The sequence below is a fragment of the Lathamus discolor genome, chromosome 13, assembly GCF_037157495.1.
Source record: "Lathamus discolor isolate bLatDis1 chromosome 13, bLatDis1.hap1, whole genome shotgun sequence".
Lineage (NCBI taxonomy): Eukaryota > Metazoa > Chordata > Aves > Psittaciformes > Psittacidae > Lathamus > Lathamus discolor.
The window spans coordinates 734,470-756,391 of NC_088896.1; the positions used below are offsets into that span (position 1 = coordinate 734,470).

The window sequence follows — 21,922 nt, forward strand, 5'->3', positions numbered from 1 at the left end:
TGCATCTCAAAACCCTGCACCTTGGAGAGCATGGGGAGCTGGCAGTGACATGGGTCTTCGGCACTGCCTGGTCCCCTCTCACTGGTTCCACGTCTGTTCTCATTCCTCCTGCACAAGCGCAAATGTGTGGCCTGTCCACTTCACATTCCAGCAGTTTGATCCTGCCTCTCAAACCACAGCAAACATTGCTGCAGAGCTTGTAAAACCTGCCAGAGTGCTTATCGCTGCACAGCATCAAGTCTTGACTCCAAAGACAAAGAGGAAGAATGACTTAATACCTTCACTAAAGATTCATAAATACGGGCTGTTTGATGGACAGTGTAAGGTGCACAGATACCCTCCAACCCCGTCCACAATGACCCACCCTTATGGTGCTATGAGCGGTAAATACATTTAGTGGCATATGAAGGATAATAAGTAGTCATACCTTTAAATTTCTATTGCCCATTACTACCAGAACAGCTACTGCTGTCAATATAGGTACGACAGTATCTAGCTGACACTGCCTGTAAATCATCATCTTAGTTAACTAAAATGTCTGTAAGCCTCAACAGACATTTGAGGAATGAAACATTGTGCTACCAATTTCATTTATGCCAGAATTCTCACAGGCCTTCAATGCCTGCAAAAGCAATATTTCCTTCACTTGCAGCACCTCACAGGCTGGCTGCCTACACTGAGCTTTACACAGACAGTATGTTAAGAGCTGTTGGTTTCAATACCAGGTATGATGCTGGGCACTCATTCTCAGACTAAATACATATTTCATACAAATTTGGAGGCCACTCGGAAAAATTAGGCCCATGAGCAGGACTGTGAGTGTGTCCAGCTGGGAACATCCAGGCATTTTTAGAAGTGACTGCACTCTCACTCTTGAAAACCTGGCCCGTGAAGAGAGTTTCAAATTGGACACTGTAAATGAAGGACCCCAATACCCTTGTATTCCTATGTGAATGCTGGTTTAAAAGCTTGACTCAAGAAAGCTTCCCAGTTAAATACCTGAGTTGGAGCTGAGGGATTTTTCTTTAATCAGGACCAGGCAAATTAAAATGAACAGAGAAGACTGAATTAACACAAGTGATTCATTAAAGGAAGGAACAGAAGAGGGTAGGGAAGAGAGAGACCACATGAAAGCAAGAGGATCTGATGTGTATCAGAGAGTATAAAAATACTACCAATGCTTAATACAACCTCAGCTGGAAGAGAAATGGATCCCTGGGAATGGCCAAGGAAGCAGCAGCCTGGCAGCTCCTGTGCCAGCTGTTAGTGCAAGTCTGGGTATTTCCAGAGCAGGATGGCCCCATCTGCACTAACACTCACAATGTTCTTCTTCCCAGGGCAGATCTTGAGACGGGTGATGTTGCCACTATGGCCCACTCCAACGTGAGTCACTGTGCCCACCTTGTAGTCCCACAGTTTCACCAGATGGTCATCGCCACCTGCATTGGGCACAGAGGAAGAACAAACGATTACTGCTGGAGTTCTGCTGCTGTTTGCCCCCATATTATAGGCAGAGGAATACTTAGGCACCGATTGTATTTAGGAAAGCTGGGATACATTGTCTTGGGCATTATGGCAAAACCTACTTAATTTCAACCGAACTAGAGAGTCAGTGTCCAGTGGAGTGCTCAGGACCTGCACCAGTGGATCACAGTGAACTATGGCCAGCAACTGCTACCAGTAACTTGGAGACCTGCAAAATGCTTTCAACCAACACTCATTTACCAGGTTAATCTACAAGAACCGGTACTGACACCAAATCTGTACTCTTGAACTACAGCCAATATCCACAGTGCCCTAGCTCCTCTGGGCTGGTTCCAGAAGGGATGTCACGGTGGTGGGGAACATGCAAGCCTGGGGCTGGATGGAGCCTGCAGCCATTCCCACTTGTAAACTGATAGAGACTGCCAGGCTGCTGGAGTGGGACATTGAAACAAATCATTCAACTGCACAGTGAACACTGACCTAAATGAGGAGCAGGGCAAGGAGAAGCCCTGTACTCCCTGGAACACATTTGAACCTTGTCTTCACCTTTATATTACATCTTGCACAGCTGAACCACAGTATCTCCCAAGGCTGACACACAGCCTTTTCCTAAGTATTTTTCTTCAGTGATTCATTTTCTTTTCCCCTTTCACTGACCTCTCCTTTTGTTTTCCCTTTCTTTAGTGAGATCCTTGGTCTTAATATGACCTCCTCTTTTCTAGTTTTATCCCCCACTCACCTGTGACAAAGAATGCCCCATCTGATGTGATATCCATCCCATTGATGGAACCTGATGCAGAGCCTTCCACTTCTCTGATGACAGAGCCATCAAACACTTCCCAGTATCCAATCTAGAGAGCAGAGCAGAGAGGAAGGCTCAGATATGCAGGAAAAGCTCATGGGTTTCAGGACTGCCCTGTAACACAGCCCTCTGGCGAGGTACAGAAGTTTCATCACATAACAAGCATCAGACTTTGTGTTTTGGGATTACTGCAAACACAATTCCTGCCGTTTTGCTTACCTTTCTGTCTGTTCCACTGGTGATGACCTGGTATTCTTCAGGATGGTAACACACACATTTGAACAATGTGTTGGCTAGAAACATTTGTTTTCTCACAAAACGCCTGCAAAACACCCCCAAAACAGGAGAAAGCAATAGAGTCAAAAAACGAACGTTGCCTGTCTGAACTATCTCTGCCTGTGCTATACATCAGATCTCTCTACTTGGATATTTTCAGGTATTGGTCTGAGTTCAGAGTTCATGAAGCCTATGAGGGTTCTGTTCTAACAGTTCTGTTCCCCATCACAGCTGCCTTATAAGATTTCCGATCTACTCTCATATGAATTACTTTAATTGAGGATGCTTTCCAGGTGCTATCCACGATGCAGAAAATTTCCTTATCCTTCCCACAATGCAGAAAGCCTGCAGACCTGCAATAGCTCAACATGAGTCATGAACTGCTGGAGAACAGAGCTAGTGGGAAACTGAGGAAGTTATCTACTCCACCTCCTTGGCCAAGCAGGAGCCAATAGAGGCAAAGAACTTGAGACAAATGTTTGTCTAAACTTTCTGAGAAGTTTCTTGCATTGGAGGTTCTACATTCCCTGACTTGATTGTTCTTTCCAGTAGTTTTTATTTCCTAATGCTCCTTTTCCCCTCCTCTTCACTTTGTGGTAACCCCAGTAGGGCACAGTGCCCCAACAGAGACACTACCAGTACTCCAAGTGCCTTGCAGTACTTATCTGTCTCCTTACACAATATCCCAGATGATGCATGTTCCATCGAGGCTGGCTGTGACACACTCTCGGTCGTCCTTCTTCACCTTAATGCAGGAGACAGCAGAAACGTGCTCCTTCAGAACCTCCACCAGTTTTTGAGTCCTCTCATGGATCTCCCAGACCCTCACCTGAAAACCAGCAACAGACATCTGCTCTTGTACCACGCAGTCCTGACTGACCTCAGGAAGATGCCTACAGCTTCCCTCTACTCTTCTTTTTGGAACATACAGCAACTCCATCTCAACCGCTTGTCTCTGTTTTCCTGTGGGCATTCATGCAGCTGACTCACAAAAGCAAACTGGATTCTTGAGAGCGTAATTCCCAGCTTCAGGAACTTCCAATAAGTAACCCCAGACCTTGTTTTTGCCAGGTTCCCACTCTCCCATGCTTCAATTTACTCATCTCTCCATCAGGAAAAAGCATCTAGTCTGTGATATGTTTCCAGCAGTGCTTTAAAGATCAAGGAGCAAGGCTTCTGACATGGAACAGAAAAAAGCTACTTGCTGTTTGTGCTATACAGAATGCCAGTAAGTAAATACAAACAGCTCTTTAAAGCTTTGGTTTGAAATATGGGCCTGAAAGCACGTCTTTTACCAGTGGTGGTAACAGCAAAAATCTTTTTGCTTTGAGGACTTGATCCTTCACACCTTCCATTTACTGCCCCATGAGTGCCAAACTTCATGGTATCTATTCGTTTTTCATTCCACTAAGGTCAAATCCTTATGAAAATGTAGAGCTGAAACACAGAGGGAGCTCACTTTCCACCTTTTCAAGTCTGGCACTGAGTTAACTATGGGATCTGGGTGTCCAGTTCCCTCTTGCTTAATGATCACAGCATCCAGATCCCTTAAGCCACCCTGAAAGTCACAGCTTTCTAACAACTGGTTTTGACCGAACCATTAGCATTTCAGAACACCTTTTCTGTGTTCCAAATGAATACTGCAAGTGCTCCCCTGCAGTTCTCATTCTCAACCTTCAGCTTTAGTTCTGCCTCAGCTGTCTTTTCAATTCAGAGAGCCTGTGCACTTCTGAGGGTGTTGATACAGAATCTAGGTCCTCCATCTTCTGCATCCTCTAGCACTAATCATCCAAGGTACTTCACTGTTCATTTCTCAGTGAAGGGGTGAAGCTGCTCATCATCCCTAATGTCTTTATGCAGTGAGATAAGGCAGTGATGCTGTCACTGCTCTTGGGGAGAGCTGAGGTGCAGAATGATTCCAAAAAATTATTCAATGATTAGGACATTAGCATAAGATTTGGAAGACCTAAGTTCAATTCCTCCCTCTTCAAGGCTTCCCGTGCCATCTCCAGCATGGCACACTGAGCATCTGAGATCAGGGGACACAAACAAAGCACAGAGTAGTTAAAGAGCTATCAGGAATCCACACACAATCCAGTGTCTCGTTCCGAAGGGTTTGCCAGGCTGCAGAGGAAGTCCAAAACAAGGCAAGAAATTGAACATGAGCCTTCCAAGTTGGATTATCTATCTCTAATAGAAATAAAACCCCTGTCTTTAAATGATTTAAACATTAGGAAAGGAGTGTCACTTTTATAAAGTGAAAAGGGCTACTGCTATATGAAGTACATGGAGTAGCCAAAATACACAGTGTTTGTATTGTATGGCTGGAGAAAGACTGTTGGACTGCACAGTGTGATGTTAGCCCATAGACACTATAGCAATATAAAGGGAAGTTTGTGCTACTAAATTAATTCTTATGGGTCAATTTGGACAGGACCAGGACTTCCAAAACAATGACAGAAGGAAAATCTGTGCTAGAATACAGTTAGACAGAGGCTTGCAAACAATGACTAACAATGGCTGATAAGCAAAATACAGGGGAGAGGCAAATGAGCAAAAAGGATGAAGAGCATATTCTGCATTAGAAGGATATCCAGAACTACCCTGACAAGAAACCAGGGCACTGTTTTACATTCTGCCCTCTGAGAGCAGAATTTTGCAGATATCCAAAGCCAGTATTTTCCAACTCAGTCCTTTGCTCGAGTGAAAGCTAAGAAGAGCTCATGTACCAACTGAGCATTACAGGCAATGCACAGGGCCTGTGATGAGAGCACAAAGCTGCTCCAGACTTTTAAGCAAAAATTACCTGCCCTTCACCTCCTCCACTAATGATCCATTTACAGTCATTTGTAGCAGCGATTGCCGTCACTCCCAAGCTATGGGCATGGTTCACCACATACATTGGCTGTCCAGTCTCCGGCGTGAAGGCGCGGATTGTCCCGTCGTTCCAAGCTGATGGATATACAGACAGAAATTACATAGGTGCCCAGAATTTCCTCATATTATTACCTCTCTTTCCTTCCCAAATGAACCTGTTTTCTTACTGAGTTCCTGTATAAGGCCCAGCCTATTAGATCACCAGTATATGTGTGAAAACCACTCTACTGTAGGTGAGCCCACGGAGCTGCAAGTCACAAATAAACTATTAACATTTAATTTCTGATTTCTGTTTGATTCTGTCTATGGACAAATTGGTTCGATAACAATTGGAGACTGCGTTGCTGCTCTAGGACTGCTGCAGTTCTGTGTAAGCAATTTGCACATGGCGATGGGTGGGAACGTTATGCAAAAGGTGCTCCACGGACACAGCTGATGCATACACCAAGGTTAATAGTTCAGAATTAGGGCTTTTGAATAAGACTGAACTGCTGAATAAGGATGAATTGTTGGAATTCACATCCAAAACAAGGTGGCCAAACCTTGCCTTCCACATACACCGTTGACTACAGCCCCAAGATACTGGGGGCTGTGAGCAGCACTCATGCAACCAGCAGCAAGCAAAGATGCCTTTGGGTCAAGAGATGAACTGAATTTCAGCCCATTCCAAGTTTAATCTCCTCTTCATTCTAACACACGGATGCTTATTAAATCTGGCAAACACCTGAGGACTGTACTTGACCACGGGTCTGGACTGACCACTACCTGAAATGATGCTCTTGCCATCCCTCATAATCTCAATGGCATGGCAGGTCACGTTGGGGATGACAATTCGTAGGAGCTCCTTGTTCTCTGGGGTGTGCCACACTCGGATATCATTTCCGGAGCAGGTAGCAAACAAGTCAGAAATTCCACTGGAGAATTCAGAGAGCAGAGATAATGAGGAGGGGCATGCAGAAGATGCTTCTTTCTTTGTCAGATCTTAAATCATCCTTTGAAGCTCTGCTCTTGCTACAGTGCTGCTGTAATCTTCCCAATAGGCACTACCACGGTTAAGTCAAAGGTCTTTTTCACAGGATCACCTCTCTCACATAAAATACCCCTGCTCTGATTTCTACTGAAGGATTCATTTTAAGAAACATTAAAAGTGAAACTAAAATAACTCTATTTTTTTGAACTTATGACATTTATTTCTCCATATTAAATCTCTAAACAACTTCACGTTTTGTATATTACAGCCACAAAAGTGGGTATAGAAATGCTGTGTGCCCAGATTTAACATCAGGGGCTAACAGCAGCTTCATATTGTACAGATGTCATTTTTTATCTTGCTTACTGGATGATTCCTATTCAACACTGCTGAAGGCAATAGAGGCAATGGCAAAAGCCTGTTTGTAACATACTTGTTATACATGTTCGAATAAGAAAAAAACCCTGCAGGATTCCAAACTCTATGGGAGCGAATGCTTTGAAATGAGCTCTACACCACATGTCCTAGGGACATGACACAAAGTGAAATCTAGAAAGGTACCACAACCTTTTGTTCAACACCACCATCAATGCCTGGAAAGATGAACCAGGACAGAGAAAACTGGTACAACAAAAGCGTGGCCCCTTTCAAGCCCAGCTTGCGCAGGAGCTATCTAAAGCTGGAGAAGATCAGCAATCCAAGTATTCCCAAATAAGCCAGAACAGGGAATTAAGCATGTATTTCCCAATCAGTGATATGCTTTGTTCAAGAGCAGTTAACAGATAGAAACTTTAAACATCTGTGCAAGGACAATCATTGCAATCATCACTAAATCCAGCTTCATTCGGATACCTCTGAGACACAGATGCACCAGCAGGTCCAGTAGCATCAGGTCACCCTAAAGCTGCAAATGATTTCCTCACTACATCAAAAGGATGCATATTTTTTAGGCTGGTGACAGTATGGACGGGGGCATCCTGCATTGTGCACTTTGCTGTACCTTGGTAAGACATGATTCTTTGTGCTGTGTCAAGAAGTGATGCAATAACAACATGCCAAAAATAAAAACCTGCATTGGGACCAAGCTCCCACTATCTGTTTGGAGAGGAAACAACCCATCCACTGTGGGCTTCTTAAAAGGAACGTGTCACGATCCTTCTATACAGGAAGAGGGAATGTTTGCTGTCTGTTCACAAGATAAAAGCAGGCAGAAGACACACCACTACACCCAGCATCTCCCATCACAAACCCCATATTTAATGTAACATGCCATGCTGTCAATCATGAAATCATAAGGGAGGCTGAGAGACACAAAAAGCCTCTGAACAGCCCTGTTAGTCATGTTTCAGGTGATGTGACAGGTGGATAGTAGAGCAGACACCTCTACAAACTCTAGCTGCAACAGGGTACACGAAAGCACTTTCAGGATTCACACTGCTGGCAGACTAAGAGACCCACATCTCACAGCACTAACCCTAGAAGCAAAGGGGGAGGTTACCATCGCTGCCATTACCTGAACATGAATAATTCTAGTCTTTTTATTTAGAATTATTTCTGTAAATCAATGATTCTTCCACCTCTCAAACTCAGCTGCTGCCTTCTGCTTTCAAGCAGCTGCTCACCATCACCCATGCATTTCACTGACAGGTTACAGTATAAACTGTAAGGATGTTAATGGGCTTTGGGTTCTTGTTGGTTAAAAGCATCCCAGGCAGTTATACTCACAAAGGAAAAACAATATCGTGGACAGCTTCGTTGTGACAGGCAGCAATCAGCTCCTCTTTAAACTCAGTGTAGTTAACTCGATAAATCTGGCACTTGTTTGTCCCTATAAAGAACTGGTGACCCTGACCTCTGCATGTCAGGGAAGTGACACCACCTTGAACTTGAATTTTCCTGTTAAGAGAAAGCAGAAGTTTGGCCTGACATTGACCTTGATGTACTTTTTTTCTATCTTCCCTTTCCCCCTGACTTGACTTCTGTTCTCCAAAAAGCTCCATATTAGTCTGTGATGCCATTACACAAGAAAGTGCTCAGGACTAACATTTCATTCCCAGTCACAGAATCCCAGACTGGTATGGGTTGGAAGGATCTTAAAGCTCATCCAGTTCCAACCCCTGCCACGGGCAGGGACCCCTTCCACTGGAGCAGCTTGCTCCAAGCCCCTGTGTCCAACCTGGCCTTGAGCACTGCCAGGGATGGGGCAGCCACAGCTTCTCTGGGCACCCTGTGCCAGCACCTCAGCACCCTCACAGGGAAGAGCTTCTGCCTAAGAGCTCATCTCAGTCTCCCCTCCGGCAGGTTAAAGCCAGTCACTTGTTAATACTTCATATGATCTTCCCTCTCCCACCTGCTACTCTGCCAGGCCTTGCAAACACAATGCTTGGGAGATTTTGTTTTCTGGTCCAGGGGCTAAGGAAACAGCATCTGTGCTGGTATTTTTTGCTCAAGTGCACTTAAATATCTCATGTTCAAGAATATTTCCAGACAGTACAGATCTTTTGGGAATAGTTTAAATTGTATGAAGCTGAGTTTGCAGAACTGTACGCTTAAGCTGGCTACTCAAACAATGTAGAAACAGTAGCTGTGAATCCAGTTTGCAAACCACATGTAGGGAAATGACACCTGCAGCACTCTGTTTTGTAGGCAGAAAAAAACTTTGCACCTACTTCAGCACTGCCAGACATGAACCTATAAAATTAGCAGAGCCTTTATTTACAATCCCATGCCCTCCAACAAACCCTTTGCAGATGGCAAATACTACTCTTTCTCAACTGGCATAATTTTACTTTACATCAATTTACGATCTGACTCCCCATGCCTAAAAGGAAACAAGGGTCATTTAAAATGAATGATGAATTCACTTCTGTGCAAAGACAGGCAATGAGTTTCAGTCTGTTCCAATTTCATTATGCTGGAACCATGCTGTCTGCTCTGTCTGCAGGACTGAAAAATAGATTTGCTTGGATTATACCTTTCTGTAGAGATGATGGTTTCTTATACTGTGACCCTTTGGGGGAAGTGTCACCTCTACCCTCCTGATTCTCCCATCTGCTAACTCACTTCATCACTTGGTAGTCTGAGCCTTTACAGAGAGCTACAATCCCTTCTCCGGTGCCGACTATTGAATTTCCTGTCTTCAGCAAAACCAGAGCTGTGACTCCCTAGGAGAAAACAGGATTAAAACACAATTGGACGGAAGCAGAGTCTTGTTATTGCTGCAGCCACGCTAAATAGCAAACGGAGCCTCCATTGTGCTCCTGATGGTGCTGGTGTCACACAAATATGGTTTTATTGCTATTCTTTGACTGACCAAGTCTAAAGAGTGACCCTCTGGAGGGGGGAGAAAAGAGCTACTAATTACAGGCATATATGAACTACTACGGTATGTGGAGCAAGTAAACAGCATCATCACGGATCCTTCAGAGCAGCTGGGACCATGAAGGAGCCTACATATCCTTACCTCATCCCAGCAAGCAACACACTCATTTTGTATTAGTGCCTCCACTTTGCCTTCCCCTGATTCTTCATCTATCTGACAGGGAAACAACAGAGGATAAAACTCAGCCCAAGTGCCCTTTCCTCCAACTGCTTTTAGGACAGATCCTCTATGTCCCAGGGCCTCTTCCCCCACCTGAAAGATCATAGAATCATAGACTAGTCAGGGTTGGAAAGGACCTTGAGACCATCCAGTTCCAACCCCCCTGCAGGGACGCCTCACACTAAACCACGGCACCCAAGGCTTCATCCAACCTGGCCTTGAACACTGCCAGGGACGGAGCATTTACAACCTCCCTGGGCAACCCATTCCAGTGCCTCACCACCCTTACAGTAAAGAGCTGCCTCCTTATATCCAATCTAAACTTCCCCTGTTTCAGTTTGAACCCATTACCCCTTGTCCTATCACTACAGTCCCTAATGAAGAGTCCCTCCCCAGCATCCTTAGAGGCTCCCTTCAGATACTGGAAGGCTTCTATGAGGTCTCCAGGCAGCTTCTCTTCTCCAGGCTGAACAGCCCCAACTTTCTCAGCCTATCTTCATACGGGAGGTGCTCCAGTCCCGATTGTCTTCGTGGTCCTCCTCTGGACTTGCTCCAACAGCTCCATGTCCTACTTATGTTGAGGACACCAGAACTGCACGCAATGCTCCAAGTGAGGTCTCACGAGAGCAGAGTAGAGGGGCAGGATCACCTCCTTCGCCCTGCTGGTCACGCTCCTTTTGAGGCAGCCCAGGATATGGTTGGCTTTCTGGGATGCAAGTGCACACTGCCGGCTCATGTTCATTTTCTCATCAACCAGCACCCCCAAGTCCTTCTCCGCAGGGCCGCTCTGAATCTCTCATTTGCCCAGCCTGTAGCTGTGCCTGGGATTGCTCCGACCCAGGAGTAGGACCTTGCACTTCGCTTGGTTGAACCTCATGAGGTTGGCATTGGACACCTCTCAAGCATGTCAAGGTCCCTCTGGATCCCATTCCTTCCCTCCAGCGTATCAACCGGACCACACAGCATGGTGTCATCGGCAAACTTGCTGAGGGCACACTCAATCCCACTGTCCATGTCAGTGACAAAGATGTTGAACAAGACTGGTCCCAACACCGGTCCCTGAGGGACACCACTCGTTACTGGTCTCCAACTGGACACTGAGCCATTGACCACAACTCTTTGCGTCCAGCCAGTTCTTTAGCCACCAAGTGGTTCATCCATCAAATTGATGTCTCTCCAATTTAGAGACAAGGATGTTGTGTGAGAAAGTGTCAAACGCTTTGCACAAGTCCAGGTAGATGATGTCAATTGCTCTACCCCTGTCCATCAGTTCCATAGCTCCATAATAAAAGGCCACCAAATCGGTGCAAACCCATCTCCCACCCATTAGTAATAAAATACCTTTGTCACCGAAAAGCTTTGGAAATTAGGCAGCCCATCATCAACATGGGTTGATGCTTCTATTTACTGAGATGAGCAGATCAACAGGAGGTCAGCCATTAGAAAAAGGAGAAATGTTTTTTCATGGGCAAAGTAACAGACTACAGTAAATAAAAACCAAACCAACCTTGCCCTTAGCCTTGCCACAAAATTTCAAGTATAAGAAAAGTTAAGTCTCTGCTTCAGTTCTGCGAAGCAATATTACTCCTCTGTATGCAAGACAACAGACAGATTCTTGAAAACCTGAGAGACCCCAAAATCGGCTGCAAGAGGGGTGGAACTACTTTTGTGGGGTTAAATCTTGCTACTCTTGTTCCAAAAAATGTCCCTGCTCATTTGGGGGAATGTATGCATGAGTGAAATGTAAACTAATAATAATAAAAAAGGCAATAAAGGAGCTTTATGCCATCCAAACATAGACTGAACACTAAGCCCTGGGACGAAGCAAGTGGGTACAAGAGGCACAGGCCAGCTGGGAGCAGCTCCAGGCTCCCTGTGACTTGTAAGGAGTCTGTTGAGGTTGACTTTGGAAGTTCCAGTAGAGACTCCAGCACCACTGGCCACTGCCCAAGTTAATGAGCAGTCTTACCAAGTGTCCTGAAAGGACTAGCACTTTCACATCATGCTGGTTCTTCTTTAAGCCCCAGCTCATGAAGAAAAATGTGTTCATGTGAAAAGAACAGCTTCCACCTGGTGGATTTTTTTTCTAGCATTCCATGTTGTGAAAGTACGAAGACGTGAATGCTCAAAAAGTAATAACCAAGAGGCAAATCAGAATAATTCTCTATTTATTCTTTGGGAAGGAGTCACTGTCATGGGCTTGTTTTGTGATTTCTGAACAAATACAGGAGTCGGCACTTTATGATCAAATCTGATCCCTGACCAGCACCACGCAGCATTCCTGCTTTATTCAAGCATTCATCTGGCCTAACCCCAAAGTGAATTTTTAGGATTAAACACTTTTAGAGTGTTTAAAAGAATGAAAGCCAGAGAATACCAGTTTTCTATCTGGAAAGGACTGAAGCTGTAAGGAAGGCGAGAGAGGAAGGGAAGAAAGAAGAGAAAACAAAATGGACATCTGAGCTGCTGAGCCCCAGAAAGGATGGTTCTAAAGTCACAGAAAAGGTCTGATGAATTTGGAAAAAATGCTTTGGTTCAATTATCCAATCAAATAGCAGCAACTGGTTGTTTTTTAAAGTCTTGCTTATACTTTTTGAAGGAAACCCCCTAATAATTATGATATAGCTAATTGGGCATTCCAAGCATCCTTGCACCCATCTGCACATCAGCTGAAGGACTGTTTGACTTCAGCAACAAATAAACGTGGATTGTGGGGAAAAAAAAGTAAAAAAAGATAAAAAAACCTTATCCTGATTTGTAATTTAATTGCACTGGATTTCCTCATTAGTCTGTCTCCACCAGTAGCACATCCACAGTCTCCTGCAGTATCAGGGCTGATCACTGGGAAAACACAACCTCCAGCAAACCTTTTATGCCATGCTGTCACAACACCACCTGGCTGGAAGCCAGGTTTCATGCAAATATTCTGAGCAAAAGCATGAGAACAAAATAATTCCTTTGAATTAGAAACATGATCCACGAGCAGAGCAATGTTCACAAAAATTTCTTATAGTTGCTGGCAGCATTTTGCGTCTGCCCTGTTCTCGCAGCCCCACCAACTGACTTCTGATCTGGTTTGCAGCTTTTCCTGTACAAGACTCACACCCCAGCTGCCCTCTGGGTTGAGCATTGTGGCAGGTGATGGCATTAAAAAATCAAACCTTTGACTAGAGTTTATCTGATTGCAGTTCCCTGCTACTTGCTGATAAATTAGAGGTTTTGCAGCACTGCCAAGACTGCTTTGATTTGCCAAGGTATTCTCTTCAGTTCTTCAGTTTGAGAGGAAAGTGGGTATTATTGAGACAGAAAACCAAAACTTAAAAAAAAAAAAAGCGGCCAAATTCATCTCCAGGTTCTCAAAATCATCAGAGTTTGATTTCAACCTTAACTTCAGCATTGTGCTTCTTTTTTGTCCAGACTGCTCTCTGGATCACCATGAGGGAACAGAGAGCTTTCCAAGATGCACTTGTTAGTCATGGAGTCAAGCAGATCACGTTAATGAGATGATGAATGCTCTATTTTATTTACTGACAGACCTCTTGTAAATGAAATGCAGAGGCAAATGTAGGGGGTTAAAACTATCACCATTCATTATTTACTTCTTACAAAAAGAAATCACTGCTTTGAAGTATGATTATAAATAAAGATACCAGCAAAAATCCAGCCTGCCCATTCCCTTCCCTTCAGAGATACCTGATCTTTGTCCCATTCTGATCTCTCATAAGAAAAACAAGTTGCGTCCTCAAACCAGTAAACTATTCTGCCACTCCTCTTCAAAACAAACAAAATCTTCAGATCATGTCTTCATAACAAACACATTCTTATATATCTAAAGGCAAAGCTCTTTTAAGGCTGTCCAAACATATTTTCAATAAATATCTTCTCCTTACCCAAACAGTACCTAAACTCTTTCTTTAAAGATATGCTCATCATGGCGTGGCTGTGGATTCCAGGTATGGAGTTTCATGGCCTCAGAATTCCCTGGTGTGACTGGTGAAAAAAGGCTTTCAGAGAGAGAGGACAATATTCACAAGTGTCATAGACTCACAGAATGCATTTGGAAACTGCATTAATAAGAGGGAGGGAAGAGAACAGTGAGGAATAAGTAAGAGGAGAAGGGATGATGGTGCTGAGCTTTTAACAGAAATGTCTGTTTTAAGTGATGGGGTGAAGGAAGAGACTGGAGAGAATACTTGTTATTTCCATCCAGTGTGAACGTCTCCTTTTCACTCCCTTTTCCCGAAATGACCATTGTTGTATCTTAAGTAGCTGCTGGTACGGAGCACTACGTTTAAATCAGATTAATGCCTTTCTGCTCAGGTCTCATCCATAAGGCTGGCAGGAGGCTGGCACAAGATCCTCTTCTGGATCTTCCCCCTAGCATCTTGTCAGTGTTTCGTGTAGTCAAAGGTCCTGTTTTAGTTTAGCTTTTCACTTTCAGAAGCAATGTCAGCTGAAGCTCACAATGTTTCAAAGACCTCTGCCACAAACTGTGGCTCGGTTCCTATGGATTTGCATTATGATCAAGCCTCTCACAGCACAGACTGGCCTGTGGTCTGGCTTTGAGCTCTGCTTTTCTTCAAGACGCCTGAGGACCTCTTTCAAGCACCCAAATTGCATGGCATCCTGCTAATGTCCCTGTCTGATTGCTTCTTTAGCAATGTCTCAGGAGCATTTTTTTGGTGAAGCTTTGTTTCATTGCATTTGGCACCTTCCCCTCACCCCTAAAAGCAAGGGGGTTCAGGACCTTGTGTGGCTTCAGCTGTGTACTCTAGGCAGAGTACACACACTGCTAGATGTAAAAGGACTCCAAGTGTGCAAGCACTTAACAGGGGAAGTGATACTCAATCATCAAGACCTTAGCATGAAAGACAGCAGAAATCAGCCAGGACACAGGTCCTGTGTGGACACAGAGCGGTGGAGGAAGACTGCTGGAAGACTTGCTTAACAGGGTGTGGAACATGTACTCAAGAGTATAGACCTGCAGCAGACTTACAATTTCCATCAGGAAAACAAAATACATTCCTGTCACTTAGTATGTATACAGAATGTAATTATTTACATTCCTGCAATGCAGGTGGGGAAAATAAGTTCTCCAACCTTCTGGAATGGATAAAGATTGAAATATATTTCAAAGAATTCAGTGGCTCCGACTTATCCCAGAGATGCGGACATGAATTTGTAACATGAGAAACACCACATTTTGAACAGGCATGTATGTGGTTTCCATGTACATGTGTGGGCACAAGGAAAGTTCAGGTATAGAGAAACAAGCCCAAAGCAGCTTTTTCTTTGGGAATGACTGCTGAATTTTTCTTAAAATTCTTGTTAAGTCTTGTATTTGCTCTCAAATAAGATCTGCTTCTTTGCAGAACAGATTCCCCATGGCATTCCTAACAGGACATCTGGTACTTCCACCTACATTGCTTCCTCCGCAGCTCAAGGGAATCATGGAACCATAATTTTCATGGTTGCTCATGGAATCCCAGAATGGTTTGGGTTGGAAGGGACCTTAAAGCTCATCTAGTTCAACCCCTCTCATGAGCAAGGAAGTCTTCAGTCAGATCAGGTTGCTCAGAGCCCTGTCCAATTTGGCCTTGAATCTACCATCTACCTGGGCAAACTATGCCAGTGTTTCATCGCCCTAATAGTAAAAAAACCCAACAAACCCAGCATCCTAAGATAGGGGTTTAGATTTACATTGCAAAATACATTCAGCCTTATGCAAGAAAGTGTTTCAGCTCCTGAGGTATCACTCCTGCCACTGGGTACAAACTGAGAAGCTACAACAAGTCTTTTATAGCAACAAATAAACAGAAATCGAGCCCAAGTGTACTAGGTGGTGCTGACTGCTTATCATTGCAGCTCCCTGCATGCAGAATTCTCGTACAGTGAAAGGCCAAAAGCTCCTTATTCAGGAGATATTTCTCTGTCAGGAGCATCATAATAAGACTCACGAGACCCAGTAACAGACAGAAAGAGCTAAACTACAAGAACATTGGGGTTATGAAGTAAAGCACTCAGCAGTTAAAAAGCAATAGAAGCAATGTACCCTATGCAACCCAGTTATGCATATGCACTACAATAAACTCTTTAAATCTATTCTCTATACTACCTTTTTCAGTAAGACCTCTGCCTCACCAGTGGTAGAGTCAGAACTTCAAAAAGACATCCTCCTGAAGGAAGGGGGAGGAATGGTTTGTGGAACAAACACAGAAATCTAGGGGGATTTTGGTTTTAAGAGCAATTGTAGTGTTTTGAAGTTTTCCCAAAACACTCTTCCTGTGGCCAACAGTGATCTTAGAAAATTTCAGCCTAGGAAATTTAACAAATCTGTAAGATCTGAATATAAGACCTTATAGCAGCAAGTGTGAGAAAGTCTCTCAAATAAGCACATCTACAGTCTTCCTAGAAGTGTCCTCTGTCTCATTCCAATTAATATCTCCCTAAGAAAAACAACTCAGGAACTGTTCCATCTTTATGCTCATTTTTATTTTTTTTATGGCTTTTACCAGATTTAGTATAAGAGAATCTGTGGGATGACATGTGAGATTCAGGTAAAACCCAACTTCTGAGCCAAATGAAACTGGACCAAACTAATGGTTTTAAGCTTCCGGCTCAACACTGAGACACTCACAAAGAACTAACAGCACAGAACAAGGGTTAGTCTGGCAGTCAATGTAACGGTTCTCCTGGAGGTTGCCCTACTTTCAGTTACAAACAAAAGGAGGATAAGGGAAAAAATCTAGTCACAGAGCTGGTACTCACCAAGCTAAACATCTTCTGGGGCCCAAAGTCAGTCATCAGCTTGTGGTTTGTATTCATTTTCAGAACATCACCACTTGATGTGCCAATATAAAAATAACTATCATCATCTGCCATCTATAGGAAAGCGGAAAAACCCAAGAGATCGTGGTGAGATAGCGAGACACTTGTCCCAAGTGCTGGGCTGCTGAAATAGCTTCATTTCAGGGTATTGCCAAGATTTAACCCAAAATGATACAGCCAGTGTTTTCATCCCATCACACTCAAAGATCTGAATGCAAGATCTTTGCATTCTAACCAAATCTAAATAATATTTTGAATAAAAAATGGGATTCTCTGGGTCCTGGAGCTTGTGACTAATGCACATGCTGCTTCTCTTTTGAAGCATTCAAAACATTCTTTCCCAGGACAAATCAACTGTGGGAGACCATCTTGCAACAAGCCAACACTCAGTTACTTCACTGCCATCGTGCAGTTGTGACTGGCATTTCTAGTGTTACTATCAAAGTTTGTGGTTTTTCTCTAGTCCGGGAGAGATGCTCAGCTGAGCCAAATCATCCTGGCTGAAGCTTACCTTCACACATGTGGCCACTCTCCTCAGGTGCCCTGTCCGGCATTCAGCCGGGCGGATCTTCCTGTTGGGTAGATCCAGTTCCCACACTCGAACAGTGTTACTGTAAGAACAAATATACTGGGATCAAATCCAGATGTGGAGAAACATCCAAGTTTTTTCACTACTACAAGAATTAAAAAGCCTTCACAAGGCTACATTGTTCTGAAATGTTAACAAGGAGAAAAAGAACAATACCAGAAAAGCCAGAAGTAAGTCTCTGTCTTTCCTACTGTCTCTTGTGGTCACTTTTTCCAGGTAAATCAAAAATCTTAAAAGGTTCAGCAAATGCATACAGAAGGGTTATGGAGGAGTATGTAACAACCTTGACACTTCACCTCCCAGAGAGACACTCACTGGGGAAATCTCGGTTACTAGAATGGTCCGTGACACTTTCAACTTCTTGCAGTTTAACTGACAAAATAGAAGCCAAGATAAAATCTTTCCACACAGTCACCCTTATGTTTGACCAGGCACCCAGGCACAGCTACAGACTGGGCAAAGAAGAGATTCAGAGCGGCCCTGCAGAGAAGGACTTGGGGGTGCTGGTCGATGAGAAAATTAACATGAGCCGGCTTCAGTGTGCGCTCGCAGCCCAGAAACCAACCGTATCCTGGGCTGCCTCAAAAGGAGTGTGACCAGCAGGGCGAAGGAAGTGATCCTGCCCCTCCGCTCTGCTCTCGTGAGACCTCACCTGGAGCATTGTGTGCAGTTCTGGTGTCCTCAACATAAAAAGGACATGGAACTGCTGGAACAAGTCCAGAGGAGGCCACGAGGATGATCAGGGGACTGGAGCACCTCCCGTATGAAGACAGGCTAAGGAAGTTGGGGCTGTTCAGCCTGGAGATGAGAAGGCTGCATGGGGACCTAATAGCAGCCTTCCAGTATCTGAAGGGGGCCTATAGGGAAACTGGGGAGGGACCCTTCGTCAGGGACTGTAGTGACAGGACGAGGGGTAACGGGTTAAAACTTAAACAGGGGAAGTTTAGATTGGATCTAAGGAGGAAATTCTTTCCTGTTAGGGTGGTGAGGCACTGGAATCGGTTGCCCAGGGAGGCTGTGAGTGCTCCATCACTGGCGGTGTTCAAGGCCAGGTTGGATGAAGCCTTGTGTGGGATGGTTTAGTGTGAGGTGTCCCTGTCCACGGCAGGGGGGTTGGAACTAGATGATCTTGAGGTCCTTTCCAACCCTAACTATTCTATGATTCTATAAAGTGGTATAACTGCAAAGACCAGCACTCATAAGTGCAACTACAGCCAAGAGCATCCAAAGCCTCCCTTGATTTAAAGAGAGATGCAGGTCCTCAACACATTTAAATGCCAGGCTAGATACATGGAGGCTGTCTCAGATTCATACAAATGTGCCTTTTTGCACCACCTTTTGTTCCAAGCCAGTGACCAATTGTACATTGCATCTGGTGAGGACAGGAGATGATCCAATGACCTGCAAGATATTGTTTCTACATCGATTAACCATTGTTCAGAGCCATTCAGTGACTGGTTTTCTCATGTAAACACTGGCAACTAAATGTTTTAAACCCTGCATGGGGAATGCTGAGTAAAAAATCCTGCTATCAGAAACAGAAGTGATGCATGTGGATCCCTTGGGCTGCTTTTAAAACATATTGTTCTATGTAGAACAAGCAGAAATGCCTTAAAGGGACAAGCTGATGGATATTTGTGGGTCCATTCAGAGCAAAAATTAAAACCACACAAGCAAAAAGCACACAGTTGCTGAAGTTTCCCTGTATTTCAGGAAAGACTCTTTCTAAAAGCAAATAGGTCCATAGGTTCTTTCCCCTCTTTCTTTAATCTAAAGAAACACTTACTTTCCAGCAGTGACAAACATCTCGTCTCTGTAGCTGGAGCACACCACGATGGTCGCGTTCCCCGAGTTCTGTGCCGAGGCAGGGCTCCCGCAGATGGCCTCCCTCTGGTCAACGTGCCACACAACTACGCTGCAGCACAAGGAGGAGCTTACAAGAGCCTTGCTTTTTGACATTACTTAAAATACTTCAAACCAAAAGCAAGATGAAACCTATTTTCCTGCAGTCTGTTCCCACCAGGATACACCATGAAAGTCCTTTGGTAGAGATTTTAACCAATAAAAGCCTTATCACAAACGTATGGAATTGCACTTTATATCCCTTGCTCCTCAAGCAAAGGTATGTGCATTTGTCAGATTCATTCTGCTGAGCAAGATTCAAATCATATCTTAGGCCACTTATAAAATCTTAATTTATAATAACTTTTCATTCCACTCTTATTTGCCTTTGTGTCAAAGCAGGCCCTCAGTGAAATTCAGAGCTTTTCAGGGCAGTGCATTAAGCCAGCTAACTGTGCAGGCTCCATGAGGTTTCTGGGTGATGACACCAGCTTAAGAATTAGCTGCTACTTTCATCTTTCCCCATACCCCACGCTCTGCCCACAGCACCCACCTGGCTTCCCATCGGACAGAGCTGTATCACTGAGGAGAGACATCAAGCAGGGAAAAGACTCAGATGGCCAGAAGGGGGGAGGAGCGAGCGCTCCTCACGAACGTTCTTCCATGCTCTACAACTTGTTGGAAATTGTGTGGAAATTGTGTGCCAAGAAGCAGAAATAGCTACCTGCCGTCATCCTGTCCTCCCAGCGAGATCAGATAAAGGTTGTTGGGAGAAAACGCCAGTCCTTCAACCCTGCCCTTGTGAAGTGACAGCCGAGCAAGTAACTCCTTCCTCTGGAAATGCCATAGGATGATGTCTGCCTGAGGTGCAAAGCAGGAGGGGGCAAAGCCAGAACATTGATGTAGCACGCAGGATTAGGTGTAAAAACTTTCTCTGGCAGGAAAGCTGTTAGAAGGAGCCCAGTCAGCTTCTGTTCAGCCAGGGCTCCAGTGACATACACCTGCTTCAGATTACTCCAGCTTACTGGTTGAGTGGCTTTACTTCAGGTCAGAGTAAAAATTGACTTCGGTTTTAAAATACTGAAAACTCTAATACTTGATTCCTTCCAGGTGTCTCAGGGTCCTTCCAAATAGGCAAAAATTAAGCCACAAAGAACTTTAGAGATCTAAAACCACAGGTAATTATCTGTCAAAAAAAGCCCCAGGCAGCTGTGGAACTCAATTTAAACACAACACCACTTATTAATTAATGTCTAATGAGATTTAGGCTGCCACAGGCAGACAGCTCTTGGGATAAAAAGGACCAAAATGAAGAGGCACCTCAGGCTACTTATCCCAGTCCTAGGCAGAATGCTTAACACTTTACAAAAACATGAAGGCAATGGAATAGCCACTATTGCATTTCCACTGTACACATTTGTATTGCAACTACAGTAAAAGTAAATTAAAGGTGTTCCCACTGCTGGCAAGCCAAATCCATTTTCTTTGGTCAAGATTATGAAGGTGAAAAAAAAGCATTACCCACCTTGAAACCCATGAAAACCACTTCTCCAGAAGCGACGTATACCCCATCCCTAGATACAGCAACGCAGGAGACATTATTGGTGTGGCCATGCAAGAAAACCTGCTTCTTGCTGTCAAGGTCCTGAATAACAACAGTACAGCCCAGGGGATAGAGCACGTGCTGCTTATTGGGGTGGCAGATGAGGCCGAAGGGTACATGCCCTGCAAGAGAAAGGAGAGAAAGCTCTTCCCTGTGAGGGTGCTGAGGCGCTGGCACAGGGTGCCCAGAGAAGCTGTGGCTGCCCCATCCCTGGCAGTGCTCAAGGCCAGGTTGGACACAGGGGCTTGGAGCAAGCTGCTCCAGTGGAAGGGGTCCCTGCCTGTGGCAACGGTTGGAGCTGGAGGAGCTTTGAAGTCCCTTCAACCCAAACCAGTCTGTATGTGCTTCTATATGATCTGCTGCTGGCTGTTAACAGTTCTGGGGACAGAACTGGGGACAGACAAATTCTCCTCCCCTGGCTGAAGCAGGCAGTCCCAGGAGCAGGCTGGCCTCTCCCAGTACCTCCATGCCAGTGGCTTTGCTTATCCTGCTCCCTAAGGGGAAATCACTTGTTCCCCAAAGTTTATCTCACAAGGAGGGCAACACCAGAAGCATCCCAGTGCCCCCACAGCCGGGCAGCAGAACGACCCTGTGTACAACTCAAGGGTCACACCTACCCTTCTGCGCCCACGCCGCACTTCCCACCGCTACCAGGACATTTAACCGGCCAAGAGGCTGGAGCCCTTCAGCACAGAGGGGTCTGCAGGCGCACTGCTGACCCTGGGAGGCCACATCACCGGCCCGGTTGCCGTGACCCGCCTCCAAACGGCTCCGAGCTGCCCGAGAGGGCGACTGCTGAGGTGGCGGCGCCTCAGGCCCGCCCCTTCTCAAGCCGATGTCCAGCGCGAACAGGGCTGCGTGCGCTCTGGCTCCCAGACGAGGCTGCTGTTCCCCGGGTGTTTCCCTTCCGCCTGACTCGGGATGCGGGGCGCGGGAAGAGCCAGGAGCGGCGAGGGGGGCAGGAAGGGCCCCGCTGCTCCCGGCCCGTCCCGCAGCCCCGCGCACGGTGCCCCCGCACCCCCCGGCCCGCTGTACCGTTGAAGCCGATGGCCGCCCGCAGCCCCAGCGCGCGCGCCTCCTCCGCCATCGCGCCCCGCCCGGCACGCGGC

The 21,922-nt window shown here is 45.2% G+C and overlaps 1 protein-coding gene across 2 annotated transcripts; it reads right to left on the reverse strand.

Annotated features, from left to right (window-relative positions):
* Nucleotides 1-1,004: 1,004 nt before the first annotated feature.
* Nucleotides 1,005-21,915, reverse strand: CFAP52 (cilia and flagella associated protein 52). 2 transcript variants are annotated; one of them, XM_065693384.1, is made up of 14 exons: nucleotides 21,849-21,915; nucleotides 20,736-20,935; nucleotides 19,935-20,071; nucleotides 19,155-19,283; nucleotides 17,291-17,390; nucleotides 16,720-16,833; nucleotides 9,474-9,574; nucleotides 8,136-8,306; nucleotides 6,206-6,354; nucleotides 5,370-5,515; nucleotides 3,241-3,392; nucleotides 2,507-2,609; nucleotides 2,225-2,336; nucleotides 1,005-1,439 (listed from the first exon to the last, which is right to left on the reverse strand). In XM_065693384.1, exons 1-14 carry the CDS (start codon nucleotides 21,898-21,900, stop codon nucleotides 1,264-1,266), a joined length of 1,842 nt encoding a protein of 613 aa, XP_065549456.1. In that variant the 5' UTR covers nucleotides 21,901-21,915; the 3' UTR covers nucleotides 1,005-1,263. The 2 variants fall into 2 exon arrangements, with proteins under 2 accessions (XP_065549456.1, XP_065549457.1); XM_065693385.1 differs by lacking the exon at nucleotides 19,935-20,071.
* Between the last annotated feature and the right edge of the window lie 7 nt (nucleotides 21,916-21,922).